We start from the raw sequence: 14,071 nt of genomic DNA, 5'->3' as shown, positions 1-14,071 counted from the left end.
TACTGGCCTACAGTGCTTGAATAACACTACCGAAAGCTGGAGTGTCGTGAGCCATCGATGAAGAACACTGTAGTATTTTTTATAAGGGTTCTTTAGAGCCAAGTGGGTAAATCACTGGGGGAGATAAAAGACAAATTGGTATCACAATCCCCCCTGGAAAAAAAAAAAGTATGTTTGTTCTGTTCACCCCCACCACAAAGAAAATGCTCCTGAGCAACCCAGATTGCAGGAGGTACTAGGGGAAGAAAAGTTATTGATCTGAGAGAATTCATTTTACTATAAGGGGCTGGTACTTTTACTTATTTAATAAAGGTCTGGCGTCAAACCACTGTGAATTTCAGGATTATCTAATTCTATCTCATCTCATTCAATCATTGATGCTCCAGACAGTAGCAGAAAGGAATGCCTGTCCTTTCCTGTCTTCAGGCGCTATCTCCGGTTGCCCTAGCAACACGGCAAAAGCAGCTTCAACAGAGCTGAGTATCACCTATCACAGTCATCCCTGGATAAGAAGAAAGGAGGTGGTTACAGGGGAGTTTCTGCAGTTTGATGGGTAGACACATGCAGAACTGTTGCCACGACTGGAGGGGAATGGGCCCATAACTCCGAATCAGCAAGGCCCGGGAGGAGTTCTGATGGATATAGGCTCCTGAGGGGAAGCGTGAACATGAAAACAGTGGACTGACTTCCCACTGTCCACCAGAGCGTGCTGCTTTCTTTTATTACTAAGTTTTATACCAAAAGAAGTTATGGCAATTAAGTGGCCTGATTTAACTGGAGCCATTTAAAATCCCAGTGCTGTTTTTAAAAAAAGTTCTGAACACACTGAGTTAGGACCCAGTTAGAGGCACACACCTGACTTTCTTTGCTGCCATATCACGACCAGGACTATTTCCAAGGAGGATTTATTTTCTGTGCCAAAAGTTCTTAAATTCTCTCCTCTAGCACTGAAAATTATTTTTCTTTTCTGCTCCTTAAATCACCCGAAACTGTTCAAAGAAGGGTCTTCCCTTCTAGATGTCGAATGCAAAATAAATAAATAAATAAACGTGTGCTTGTCTAGCATCTTCCATCCACAGATCCCAATGCTCTTCAGAAACACAGATTAAACCTTACAACAATGCTGTGGCGTAGTTCGGCATTGTTAGTGGTTTCTAGTTTGCAATGTGGTACACTGAGGCTCAAGCAGGAAAGGTCGAGGACCAAATTTTTAAGAGTGGCCACTAGTCTGGAGTGCCCAACTTGAGATACCAAGGGCCTGACCTCTATGGAAGCTTTGGCTGTTCAGGACCTCTGAAAAATCCTATCCTACTAGGGTACGTCAACCTCACCCCTTAGGCTTGAGAGCCCAAGCCACATCAGAAAAGCTCCATCTACACGTCTATGTACAGCACACTCATGTGAGCCCTGCTGGCACATGTCTGTGAACCCAGGCTAGGAAGCTTGCTCCCCAAATGCTCTGTAGACGTACCCTAAGTGTCTAAAACCAGGCACTCAAAATTAGAGTCACCCCAATTTAAAGGGTGCTTTTGAAAGTATCGGCCTAAGAGACTTGCCCAAGGTCACAAAGCGAGTCAATGCTGGAGCTAGGAATACAACCCAGGAGTCCTGACTCCCAACTCTTGCCACGACAGTGAGGCACTTCAGGTTATTTCTTTATTCGTGGTACTGAGAAAAAGAAAAATCTTATGCTACGTGAAAGAGCAGCAGCTTTATCCAAGCAAATGGGAAAAGCCTGGAGTTCTAAGACAAGCCTCACACTAACAGAAGCTGCTGCATGATCATCTCAACCTGCTGCAATAGCACAAATATAGGTGAACAATTAGTTCACAAAACAACAGCAGCTTTCAGCCCTCCGAGAGTTTCCACTGAATGCCGTAAGGAGTAGCAACACCATCACACTCTCAGTTTCTACCCCTACCTGCTGCCCACACAGAGATGCTCATTCCTTTCCCATCTGCAACTCAGGGTCCAATCCCACACACCTTGTTCTGGAAAGCACCCCGCTGAAGTCAAGGCTGTTTGCATGAGCCCCAGTCTAAAATTAGAACATTGTTAGTATTTGGGTCTACGTTTTGCCCTCAGACCTCTCTGTGCAAACAATCAAGAGTGCAGCCCTTTAGATGCAACTTCTCCAACTTCTGTTGCACACACTGACAGTGCTACCATTTCCTGGCTTTCCCCTACTCGCACTACAAATCTTAGCGGAAAACAATGATCCCTCTATCTTATACAGCCCAGGTCACAGAAAGGGTTATGCATCTACATGAGATATTATCTCTTTTTGCTCTTTCAGTATGTCTGTCCAGCCTGCATGCAGGATAAGCGGCAGGCATCACTTACAGAGCAGAGAGTCTTCTTGACTCAGGCTGGTGAGAATCCTATGGACATTTACCCTGGTTGGAGATATTAGAGATGAAAGAAAACCCTTGATCTAGCCACAAAACACCCAACACACCTGAAAATGAAGGATTTACAATACAAGGGCATTATTATTTATTATGATTATTAAAGGTTATCAAGGAGCAGGGCACATTTGCGCACAAAGGCATCCCTATTTTGCAATTTTCTATGCACAGGTAAAATAAAGCAGAAGTAGCTAAAGTTCTGCATTAACTAGATCTAGAATATGGGTACTTTTTTTTTCTTCCAGGCTTGGGAATTCCCTCCATCCACCTTCTGAGATAAGTTACAACAAAATCCTGCATCAGATTATATTTACGACCCAGGGGAAAGTGTAATTTCCTCTCCGCTCTCACTGGTTTTGTTAAAACAACACAGCCAAAAATAAGAGCAAGGAAATGCATTTCCCCGGTGGGGGGTGGGGTGTCCTGGAGAGATACCTTAGTGTGAGAGCAGCAGAAGGATGAAGCAAAGAAGCTAAAAGAGACGGCTGTCAATTTCACTTACAAACCCACATGTGATTCATGCAGCGATAAATAACACAATCAGTGAAACGTTTCTCTGTGCATCAACTGGAAGACGCAAATTTGGTGACAGAGGGCCCAATACTGCAAGGTTCTCATTGACATCAGCGGGAGCAAAGGATGCTCATCACCTCCTGGCAGGTCTGGGCCCAGAGCTGGGGGAGGGGCCTTTCTCAGGCTGTTGGCTTGGAGAGGGGATGCACTTCGCTCTAGGGGAGGATGGGGGTGGAGAAGGAGGAGGAGGAGATGCTGCTGCCAACCAAGATTCAGCACTGGCATCTGTTGTGTAGCAAGAAGCTTGCCAGTCCTGTGGATGAAGGAAACAGGCTTTCCATAGGAGAAACAGAAGACGACAGTAAAAGAAAAAAAAAAAAGAACAATCTGTAATAAGTGGAGGGCAAAGACAAGTGTATAATTCCCACCGAATGTTACTTTATTTTTTGCGTATATTAAAAACAGAAGCAATCTCTTCAAAAGGCTACAACAAAGAATGCTGCTTCTCCACTCTTCCTACCTTACATGCCCATGACACCATATAGCATAAAAAACACATCACTGCTACACAGTTTAAACAGGGGACGGTTTACTTTTAAATGCTCAGGAAAAAAAGAATAAAGTACAGACAGTCGGAGTTAATACTGGTCCCTTCATCAACTCTGCAGGTTTGGTCCCTTGTTCACGAAAGGCATTTGCCAACAGGCTCCAAATGAGCACTGATCCTTTTGATTAAGCCCAGCAGGTTTGTACACAGACCACTGCAAATTAAAACCAGGTGTCTGTGCCCTAAGGCAATAGAGACCGCCCTAAGCAGTTTAATGACATCTCTAAATAATTTTGACAGCAAAATTACTTATCCTATCTCACCTTTATATTGCCCTTGACATATTCCTAACGAGATGATGTTGCTTTTGCCGCCTTTATTTAGCTCTACGTATCTCTGCTCTACATTTAACTCGTTTTCCTTGGACTGGTAGATTTTTCCGAACTCACTGGAGTGTCTTAAAACTTGATTCCACAGTTTGCCCGTTAACTGCAAAGCCTAGCTTGTGTCTTCTGACTTACTGGGCTGAATCCACTCCAGCACTTACTGGTGCTATAAACCAGGGTGTAGGACCACGCACTCCCCAGGTGCAGAAAATCCACCAGGGGGCACAATGCAGCCAAGCAAGAGTGACAAACTACACTGTGCTTGGGGGGTGGGGAAGAGGGCATGGACAAGGATGCATTGATCTAGGAGCCTTACGGAGCCCCTGCTGAAAATTAAAGTTACAGTCTCCAAGCAGAATCCTGAAGCAGTGGAAACACTGCCTGCCATCCTGCCTCAGACCTCAGGCATGAATTCCCCACCCGTGGCACCAAGGAAGGTTACTCTGACTCATTATGTGCAAGCCACATTAAGTCACTGGGGCCCTGCTCCTAGCCCCGCAATGTAATAGCCCAATGGCATTCACCTTGCTTCTTTACTCCCTAGAATGGCAACAATCTTGACAGTAGCTGCATTACAGGTCCCATTTTTACGCAGGTCAGTAAATATCCTCCACCTTTTTACCCTTTAGCATCCCCAGAAAGTTAACACGATTTTCCTAGGCTGGAAAAGCTTGCGCACCTCTACTATTCACTCACCATATTGTGCTCCAATTAATACGTTTTCCTTTTCAGAGCGTATTTAATAATCCGCTAAACTAAACCATTCGGTACTGCACCAGCGCCCTCCACCCCATTGCTCTTACCCTTACGCGTCTATATACAAATAATAATTAAATGTTTCATCCATGCCACACTTTCTTCCAAAATCTCCAAGGCACGTGGACTATAACGGAGTAATTGTAAGGCATTCTGAACAAGGTTTGGCCTTGAAGCCTACTCAGGAGTAACAGCTAGCATAGAACACAGCTTCCCACTTAAACAGGCAGCATCTTCCAGGTGTGCGCTGGCTTCTCATTCACCTCTGGGTGCAACTCAAGCTACAGGTTTTGCTCTACGATGCTCAGTATGGTCCCGGGATCCAGCAAGTTTAAAGACCTGCTCCCTCACTGCCACAAGAGCGCCTGATGTGTATTTGTTCATAGACCCTGCATTTGGAAGTCTTGGGGCTGCGGGTTGAGGACTCAACTCTGCACAGGTCAGGCAAAGTCACTCTTGTTCCCCTCAGGGGCATAGTGTTTTTCCTCAGACTCCTCCCTGAAGGGGGTTGTCCAGGAGAAGGATCTATCAGCTGAACCTTTGGGGCTGTGGGAGTGTTTTGGTTAACGCTGGGGCTCAGGCTCAGAAAACTGGTCCAATGGATGCAGTTTAAACGTCCCCTAAATAAATCAATTACAAAAATCCTAAACTAAACTGAATAATTCAACAACAAAACCTAACTAAACTAAAATATGCCGGATTAAACACAACACTCCACATCAGCATGAAACCACAAATAAAACCAGCAAGCTGTGCCAAGGGCCTCCAGGAATAAAATGTATGTAAATCCGCTTCCCAGAGGGGCTTTTTCTACAGTCATAAGGGAATCTCCAAGGACACAAAGGCAAAGCTGAAAATCGCTCCCTGCATGCAAACCCCTGGATCCATGCACTCCAAAGCTCAGACAGGAGCCCAAGACCCAATCCATTCAGTTGAAACCAAGTTTTCAGGCTCAATCCTGCTCACACAGGCAGCCAAGAAAGCGGCCATGACACTGAGCAAGCTACATCCTATTCATACAGGTGAGTTTCACTGGAACAGCCTCACCTCACGTAAAAGTCCCCAAGATTTGGATCAGCTTCTAAATTCCAGCCCCCTGCAGCCAACAGCAGGGATCACAGTGCAGCTGAACTTCCCCATCTGGCTACTCTCTTCTGACCCCTTCAGGTTGACAGAGGCACCGCATAGCATTCTTCTCCACCCCAAGGGCAGATGACCCGAGTCACTCTGCCGGGTAGGTAGCGAGAGCAGCTCTGACCGCATTTGGACAGATCCAAGGAAAACCCACCTCAAGACCCCTGTATAGCTGTATTACTAACCCCACTGCCTCTGACCTAAGAACACTGCACAGTACTTGACACATTTTGAGCTAAACAATGGGAACTTTAACTGACCCCACACACTTTGTTTCTAAATTAAAAAAAAAAAAAATTTAGATCTTTTCCAGCCTCACACACAATTGTGTGGCCATGACAAGAACCAACCCAAAATGAAACAAAACAAACACCCTCTATGTATACCAAATCAACAGCAAAACTGGGCCCCAATAAACAAATGAATTAACGTCACTGACCAAGTTATGCACAATTACCATGAGCCTGGCATTCAAGAAAAGAGGTAGAGGGATTTTAAAATATATTTTACTGGGATTTCTCTTTTGTTTTACTGCACCTATGCCACGACAGGGTTTTAAGAAGCCTGCTCTTCCATCTTTACATGTGACCTGCACTTCAAACCCACGGTAGGTAAGGTAGACTTTCAAAGAGAAATCCTAGCTGTGAAAAGACAGAACGCAAGAAAAAAAAGAAAGAAACAAAATCCCATGTTAAATCCTAAAACATTTGCAGAGGCAGCCTCGCTCAGGTCATTATGAAAAATACTCTAAGGGTCACGCTGGTGATGGAAACAAAGGGTATTCATGCTAGAAAATGCTTCTCCTTTGCTATACTGGGCATACAATCCTTAACATTACAAATCTAAGCCCTTTTGCTCTAATGACAGAGATTTTAGTGCTGGCCTCTGCAAAATCATCCCCCCGTCCCTCCCCACTTCACTAAGGTGACTGTCACCTGTGAACAGGTCAGGCCTTCCTTGGGGGCCTGACACAGCCAGAAAAAACACTCACCAACACCTAGAGCAGCACAAGCCTATCCAGTCTAGGGGCTCCTTTAACTGCAGAGACTGAGAGCTTTTGGCATTGTGCATGTGCAGGAAAGTTTAAGGGGAAATGCTGAATAATGGTTCATAGCTGAAATGCATTGGAATGCACCAAAGAGACTTTCGTAATTTAAACCATTCTTAACTGAAAATATTTGGGATCCATGTAAATGGGGGATAGAGACCTAAGTATGCAATTTACGAGTCTCCTGCCTGCAAAAATTTTTGTGCCTTCCTGGCACCCTGCATGAGCAGGAAAACACAGGGGTAGAGACCCGGGCAAAATAAACCCTTATTTGAACTGCAACGATTGAGGGTGCATGAACCTAGTGGGTGGTGGGGGGGGGGGGTGTCTAGCTCTCTTTAACCACAAACATAGAGGGTGCATGGGAAATCGGGGTGCAGGCCTATGCAATGCAAACTCTCCTTAACGCTGAAGATTTAGAAAAGATGCATAAAATCCGGAGAGCTCCAGCCCCCTTTAATTGCAAAGCCGGGGGGGGGGCCGGGGGTTCGGGGAACACACGCCTGGGCAGTGCCTGGACTCACCTAATGGCAAAGCTTTTTCTGCCTGCAAGCGCCTGTGTCCATGAAAGCCACAAACCAGGGCTGGGGGGGGGGGGTCCGTCTGCCCGCCCCTAGCCCCGGAGTGACCCCCCTGCAAGCCCCCGCCTGTCTGCCTGATTACCCACGCGCCCGGTGGGCTCGGCCCGCGCGGCTCTGATTGATGCCCCGGCCAGGCTCCCAGACGCGCCCGGGGAGGGGGAGCCGCTGCCGCTGCCCGAGGGAGGAGACGCCGCGGCAGCAGGCGAGACGCGGCTGCTCCTCCTCCGCCTCGCAGGAAACCAGCGGTCGGTCACAGAACTAGCCGAGGCGCCGGCCGCCGTCTGCAGCTGCAGCAAACGAGCTGCGACGGGGGGGGGGAGCGATCCGGGCTCTGCCGGGGGGGGTGGGGGAGGGAGTCGAGCCGCATTCCTTGCTGCTGCTGCTCTGTGTGTGTGACCTGCCCGGTGCTAATGCAGGGGTGTGGGGGGGGGCACCCCCTGTCACAACCTCACTGCAGGGGGGATCCACATCAGAAGTCCCAGCCCAGTTCCTTAGCTGCCTAGGGGCAGCCAAGCTGGGAAGGCACCAAACAAGTGACCTGCTAGGTCTGGCATTGCTCTAGCACTCCCCTCCCCACACACACACACGCGTATTCTTGCAGACCCATGCACTGGGGAGGGCTGCGCAGACCCTCTTTGGGAGGCCAGGGCACATTCCAGGCAGAGAGATACCCTGAGAACAATGACCCCTCCTGAACCCTTGGCAGACAGGAGCTCACTTGCAATGTTTGGCCATGTTCCCCTCTGTCAACCCTGCCCAAGAAGCTGTGCGGGAAAGGGGTCTTTCTTTCCTTTTACTGGGTTGATTTTGCTTCCAACAATTTTACAGCAGCTGGTAAAAGGTTCAGGCCCAAGGTAAAAATCTCCAGCTCCTAAATCTCCTGCTTTCCCAAACTGGTTTATAGTAATATGCAATTTACTTTCCAAATCAATCCTCCCTTATCAGACCCCAAAGGACCCAGACAGGGCCTGAGAGCAAGCACTGATTTTGATTAAAGCCCTTGATGTTACAAATTCATTTGACAGGGTAGAAGAGTTGGATAAACTCAATGTAACCTTTGGAGAAGGGAGGGCGGGGCCAGGTGTTTGGGTCATTCTGCTCTCAACTTGCAGCCCCAACAGGAGTAACTCACCCATAAGCAACTGGCTCTGCCCCATTTCAAAAACAATTCATGAGCTTGGCTGGCCTATTCCTGTTGACAGTAGGCCGATCTCATTTACACCAGAGTCCCAGCAGTATAAACTTCCCTGGACAGTATGGGGCCCACAGTTTCATTGCATGCTCTTGATACAACCATGTCAGAGGGACCCAGGTCTCACGGGTGTAATTCACACTTTCCTGCTGTATCTACAATATAAAATACAGTAAGTTCTGTGTAGTATGGCTAAGAGCCCCCTGCTCTCATTGATTCTTAAACCACAGTCATCAGACAGGGAAAGATAAATTGTCCCCATTTCTTAACTGTTTCCTAGCATAATTGCTTTGAATATATAGTACATGCAAATACCACAGCGCACTGTCAGGGGATTCCAGATTTAATGTAAAACTACCAGTATACACTGGAAAGAGAACCAGCTAAACCATGCTTGCCTGATAAAGGAAAGTAAAGTGCCAGAGGAACCTCTCATGTGAGTAAGGCAAGTGGGATTTGGTCCATGCATTCAGAGTAACAGCCGTGTTAGTCTGTATTCGCAAAAAGAAAAGGAGTACTTGTGGCACCTCAGAGACTAACCAATTTATTTGAGCATGAGCTTTCGTGAGCTACAGCTCAGTAACTCACTTTTTTGTTCCTGGGTTGTAGAAAGAAGAGTAAAGTTAGCATCGATAAGGTTCTCCTTCAAGGGAGGAAGGATAGTCTTGTGGTTAAAGCGGAGGATTGGGAGTCAAGAGACCTAGATTCTGTTCTTTGTTCTGATGCAGTTTTCCTAGGCAAATGTGACCTCAGGCAAGTCACTTAAGCTCCAGTCCTACAATGAGATCTACCAAGTGCAGCCCTGTTTTTGTGCAGAATCCCACTCAAGTCTGTGCGGTTCCATGAGAACGCAGGAGGCCACTTGTATGGATCTTGTTGCAGGATCGGGGCTTGAGTACACAGAATTCCAGATTAAGTCAAGGGGAGCTGCAGGTGAAAATCAGACCCCCAAACCCAGAGCTGGTTCTGAGGGCCAGCAAACATGGTGATCGACCTAGACTCCAACTTTCAGGGGGCGCTGCACCACTCAGACTTTTTTAGGGGAAGGGAGACAAAAATGTTTTCTGTCCTGGCTGGCAAAACGGCTCAAACATCTTAGTACTTCAGCTACTCCCATCTTTAAAATGAGGATAATGACACTTTCCTGCCACACAGAGGTGTGGTAAGGCTAAAGTAATTAGAGTTTGCCAAATGCTTTGAGACCCTATTATGCAAGATGCTATATAAGTGCATTGTTTTTACATTTTAATTTCTAAAAAGGAAAAGAACATTTTATTTTAAAAGGACTTGTATTAAGACACATTTATCAAATATAATTATCTCCATCTTTCACTTCAGTCATTTCTTAATAACTTTAGGTTGTCTTTCTGGAACACTACAACATACTCAATGGTTTTAACAAGCTTATGAAAATAATGGTTAGCTTTCTCATAGCATGAGCTACGCTCAAAGTAAGGAAAATTATGCCAAGAGCACGCTGATTGCTACACAAAAATAAACAAAATAAAACCCAGTTGCTGTGCTAAAAGAATCAGAATAAAGGTTATTCTGCTGTCAAAACCTTTTCTACTTCATCTCACTGGGAGAAGGGGGCTGGGAGACATGTCAAGAAGGATTTTCTTTTCCTTTCCTAATACTAAATGACCTATTTCCATTGATATCAGGAGTTTCCGAACTTTTTCAGTTTAGACCACATTTTAACATGGAGATAGTCTCCAAGACAACTCCCCTCCCACTTGCAATCAGGTAGCATCCCCAAGGCAACAACAGCAATTGCTTATGTAGAAAAGTAACCTTAGGAAAGTATTTAGTGTAGTTTTAGCTGTCTTTTAATGCAATTTAGCAGCTGGAAGTGAGGAGCAGCCAGCATCATGTGATCAGCCAGTTCTCAAGAGACCATCAGCAAGTGCTCTGCAGACACCATGGACTAAAGTAAAGGAGCCTCTCTGATCTGCAGGGTCAATAATAAAAAAAAGTGCACAAAGGGCCCAACCCCGTAAACACTAATTACCCAGCATAGTGCTTACTACTGTGAGTTGTGTCACTGAAGTCAATGAGATTACTCATGGTAGTAAATGTTATGGGTGAAATTAGGGCAACCAAATAGGAAGTGTGAAAAATCGGGACAAGGGTGGGAGGTAATAGGCGCCTATATAAGACAGAGCCCTGAATATCGGGAATGTCCCTGTAAAATTAGGACATCTGGTCACCCTAGGCGAGATGCTGGCCCCATTAAAGTACATGGCAAAACTCCCATTAACTTCAGTGGGGCCAGGATTTCACCCGATGTGACTTACTAATTGTGAAATAGTAATTGAAAAATTATATAGTGAGATAAATAGTATCTTTAGGTTTTGTTCTGTGATGACTTTTTCAGTGTAAACAGCTACAGCACAATATGCTCTCAAAGAGTTAATACAGATTATATATTTGCTTTGACTTCTGCAGGCCACTTACTTAACATTTTTCTAAGCAACTTTTCATTTAAACATGCATATATATATGAATATACACAGAAGAATCATTTAAATCTGGGATTCTAAATAAAGATACTCTACTTTCAGGGAGATTTACCATGTATGACCTCATAAAGACAACAGAAGAAAAAATATCCTTCTGGGTAAAAAAAAATACAGAATAGCATTTGTTTCCACAGTTCTCATTATAAAAATGCATTCAGTTACAATGATTCTTCCAACTCCAGGATTTAGTTTAGTAATGTGAACCAAACAGGATTCTAACTGATGAAAATAATTGTAACTGTATGTTTACAGTGTACACACATATCCCAGCTATACATATTTTTAATGTCTTAGTTCTATGCAAGACACACTTCTGATTCTGCAGCTCTCTGTATTTATGACATCACCATCTTCTCCATGGAAATCCTGATGTCACACATAATGAGATTTTAAGAGTCCCCAGGAAATACTCAGATGGGGGGATGGAAAGCACAGTGAACTCAATGTTTAAGGTGAAGCAAAATAGAGCTATAAAAACAATGATCACTGTCAAGGATGAGAATGTTATAAAAGTTTTATTCTGGAGGGAGGAGGTGGTAAATCCAAAATATGTTTGTTAATCCTTCTCAAATTTATCTAGATTTCATAAACCTTTTGCATAACATGAGTATTCTGATCCTAACATGTGGGTACTTTTAATTTCCTTTGTTTCAGTTGCTTTACCCTTCCGTAAAATACACACACACAAAGGGGGGGTGAGGCTGGAGCTGGTGAATGATTTGCAGTTTGCATAGCTGTGATGTTTCCCCCCTCAATCACACATGCATACTCTGCATTACATCCTTTAGTTTAAGCACCGCTTTGCCCAGCTGCTCTGTTTGCAACCTCCCCTTCCTCTGACATTTAACAAGGCTGCAGCTATGCTCACAGGGCAAAACAGCACTTTGGAGAAGGCTCAGTGACTGACAGTCCCTAGCCCTTTAAAATCACAGTTCCTGATTAAAGAAGGAAAAGAAAAAAAAATGGAAAAAAGAGAGTGGGGGAGGAGATTTGACTAAAACACATATTTTAGCAATAATCTTACCACTGGAGACGAAATTCGACACCCAGGGCAATCACAGATTGGAGGATGTACCTGTAAGATTCCTTTGGACATAAGAGTCTTCAAACTTTTCCCTGGATGCAGAGGAGGAGAAGAAAAAGAAACAGCACTGTTTTGTAAAAAAAAATAAATGGCTTTGCAGAAAAAGCAACTCGGATCTTTCCACGCAAACTCACAGAGCCCTTCTCTTCCCGTTCCCACCAGTACCCACCCGACATGGCTCGTGCGTGTACCTTAATTGAACTTTCTACCCTGTAGAAATCGGGAAGAGAACCACCAGCGCAGCCCTCATTAGCTTCCCTCTAACCTTGTTAAAAATGTTCTCGCAGTCTGGAGAGATGACTAATGAACATAACAACCAGGCGCTCCAGACCGGCATGTCCACCCCCTTCCCCCACCACGCACACACCACCCCGGTGCCGTTCTGGGCACGGGTAAGGGATGCATTTGCAATTAAAAGCAACGGAGGAGATATTGAATGCAAACCACAAGGCAGCTCGAAACAGCTCCCCCCCCCCCCCCGCGCGCCCTTTTCTCCTCCATCCATTTAACCTCAGTCCTCCTGACTCACCCCAGAGGGACTGAGATTTCCTGAAGACAGCCAGGAGCCCAGTGATAAAAAATGAGGAGAATAATAATAATTAGAGCGGCCCCTGGAGTTATTCCCCTCTTCTCTGGCGATCAATAAACAAGGCGAGGTGTCAGTCACCTCCTAATGGCTCTTCAGACCCCTGGGCTGACACCTCCAGCTCTCAGCTAATTACATGTCACACTGACTCCGTCTTTCCGCCTCTGCCCCCCACCCCCGCCTCCCTGTGCAGCGCGCCCGGGGAGAGCCAAGTCCTCAGCTCTCCACCTGCGGAGACACCCGCAGATCCTCCCCGCCGTCCGCGGGTTCTGGAACGGCCCCGCTCGGGTCCAGCTGCACCGGGGGAGGGGAGGCGGGGGAGGCGGGCAGCTGTCAGCAGAAGGCAGACCCGCCGGGGTCCCGCACCACCCAGCTGGTGGGCTGGGACCCCCCCCGCCCCCGAGGTGCCTTTCCTCATTTACAGAGCAACTGGAGTGACAAGCCGGCACATTTCTGCTTCAAGCACTCACAACTTCCAAACTCACTTCCCCCCCCTTCTCCAGACACACACTCACACATGCAGCCAGTTACACAAACACAGAGACAACTACACACAGACAGCCACTACTATATACACAGAGAGAGACAAGAACACACACACACAGTCACAGTTATATATAACACAGATAACACCACACACACAAACTATTAAGACAGCCACAACTACACGGATAAAACGACCCACACACCCTGCCACAACTATGCACACACAGATAAAGACACACAACTATACACACACGGATAACAAGAAGACACAGAAAACCACAACCATACACACAGATAACGCTAAACAGAGACAACTACACTCTTTCACACACAGAACTGTACACACACCGAGACAACCACGACTGCACACACAGGACAACTACTGAGACAGACATACCTGCGCGCACACACGAAACCACAATTATACACACACTGCTCACCCAGCGCTAAACAGAGACAACAACCACAACGACACAGAGAGAGAACCACAACTGTGCACTCACGCACGCACAGACAACCACAACTACACAACTACACACAACTACACACACGCACCCCCCAAAAGGAAATATCTGCCCCCCTCGCCCCGCGAGCACTTACTTCACCCGAGCGCTGCCCGCTCCGGCCTGTACCCCAGCATCAAGCGCCCCGTCTCGCCAAAGCAGTGCGGCCCCCGGGCTGCTGCCCTTCGGCAATTGCACCCTTTTGTCAATTTCGAAGCGCCGCGCACCCGGCAGCCTCCCCAGCTCCTCTCACGCTGCGTGGCTGTGTCAGGTGCGGAGAAAAGTGCCCAAACCCCGCCGAGTGTAACCCCCCCCCCCGCCGCCG

The 14,071-nt window shown here is 46.4% G+C and overlaps 1 protein-coding gene across 11 annotated transcripts in view; it reads right to left on the bottom strand.

The window, feature by feature from the left end:
• Positions 1 to 14,071, bottom strand: part of SAMD11 (sterile alpha motif domain containing 11) — a 217,826-nt gene that overhangs the window by 164,099 nt on the left and 39,656 nt on the right. For 5 of the 11 annotated variants that reach the window (XM_084651902.1, XM_084651905.1, XM_084651903.1 and 2 more), the window contains exon 2: positions 12,112 to 12,203. The exons of 1 other annotated variant lie outside the window; for it this stretch is intronic. In XM_084651902.1, the coding sequence (XP_084508028.1) occupies positions 12,112 to 12,203 (92 nt within the window). Of the gene's footprint in view, positions 1 to 12,111; positions 12,204 to 12,362; positions 12,381 to 12,700; positions 12,957 to 13,843; positions 14,010 to 14,071 lie in introns of those variants that run through there. 5 more of the 11 variants (XM_084651907.1, XM_084651900.1, XM_084651906.1 and 2 more) reach the window with 5 other exon arrangements.

The sequence above is a fragment of the Lepidochelys olivacea genome (assembly GCF_965140295.1).
Source record: "Lepidochelys olivacea isolate rLepOli2 genome assembly, chromosome: 18".
Taxonomy (NCBI): Eukaryota; Metazoa; Chordata; order Testudines; family Cheloniidae; genus Lepidochelys; species Lepidochelys olivacea.
The sequence above is the reverse complement of the archived record's forward strand: the minus strand, read 5'-3'. Positions and strand labels throughout refer to the sequence as shown.